We start from the raw sequence: 459 nt of genomic DNA on the forward strand, positions 1-459 counted from the left end.
AGTTTAGCGCCGTTTGGACACGCCACCGCTCTGCCTATGGAATTGTCGCTGTTTTGGCCCGTTGTATATTTCCCTTTTCCTTCACCCACTCCATATGCTGCTTTGTTTAACTCTTCTTTCACATTCTTGGCGGTTGTTTCGTCTACTGTATTTTTTTCGACTTTTATTTTGTCGTAAATTTTGTCTGATCTGTTGAGTAGTATTGCTATTTTGACTTTAGCTGCTGCAAGCTTGTAATCTGCCATCTCCGAAATTTCTTTTTCAATATATATTTTTTGTTTGTTCTCTTCTACCCTGAGTCTTTCCGCCGCAGCGGCCCAGTTGTCCCAGGCTGCCTGCCAGTCGTCAGGGAGTTTGCTGTTTTTCTGCTTTGCTGCTTCCCAGGAAAGCTCGGTTTCCTTGTCGTAAAAGTTATCTTGCCACGCCGCGCCGGCTAGTGTCATGTTAATGTCCTCAAGT

General features: G+C 44.7%; 1 protein-coding gene across 1 annotated transcript in view; it reads right to left on the reverse strand.

Moving 5' to 3' along the window:
• TEOVI_000314600 (Trypanosomal VSG domain containing protein, putative) overlaps window positions 1-443 on the reverse strand; it is a gene marked incomplete at both ends in the record, with an annotated part of 1,134 nt that extends 691 nt beyond the window's left edge. Inside the window, one exon of the mRNA XM_067226104.1 lies at window positions 1-443. Within this exon, the coding sequence (XP_067082205.1) occupies window positions 1-443 (443 nt within the window).
• Between the last annotated feature and the right edge of the window lie 16 nt (window positions 444-459).

The sequence above is a fragment of the Trypanosoma equiperdum genome (genome assembly GCF_001457755.1).
Source record: "Trypanosoma equiperdum strain OVI genome assembly, contig: ctg_677, whole genome shotgun sequence".
In the NCBI taxonomy this organism is placed as follows: domain Eukaryota; phylum Euglenozoa; class Kinetoplastea; order Trypanosomatida; family Trypanosomatidae; genus Trypanosoma; species Trypanosoma equiperdum.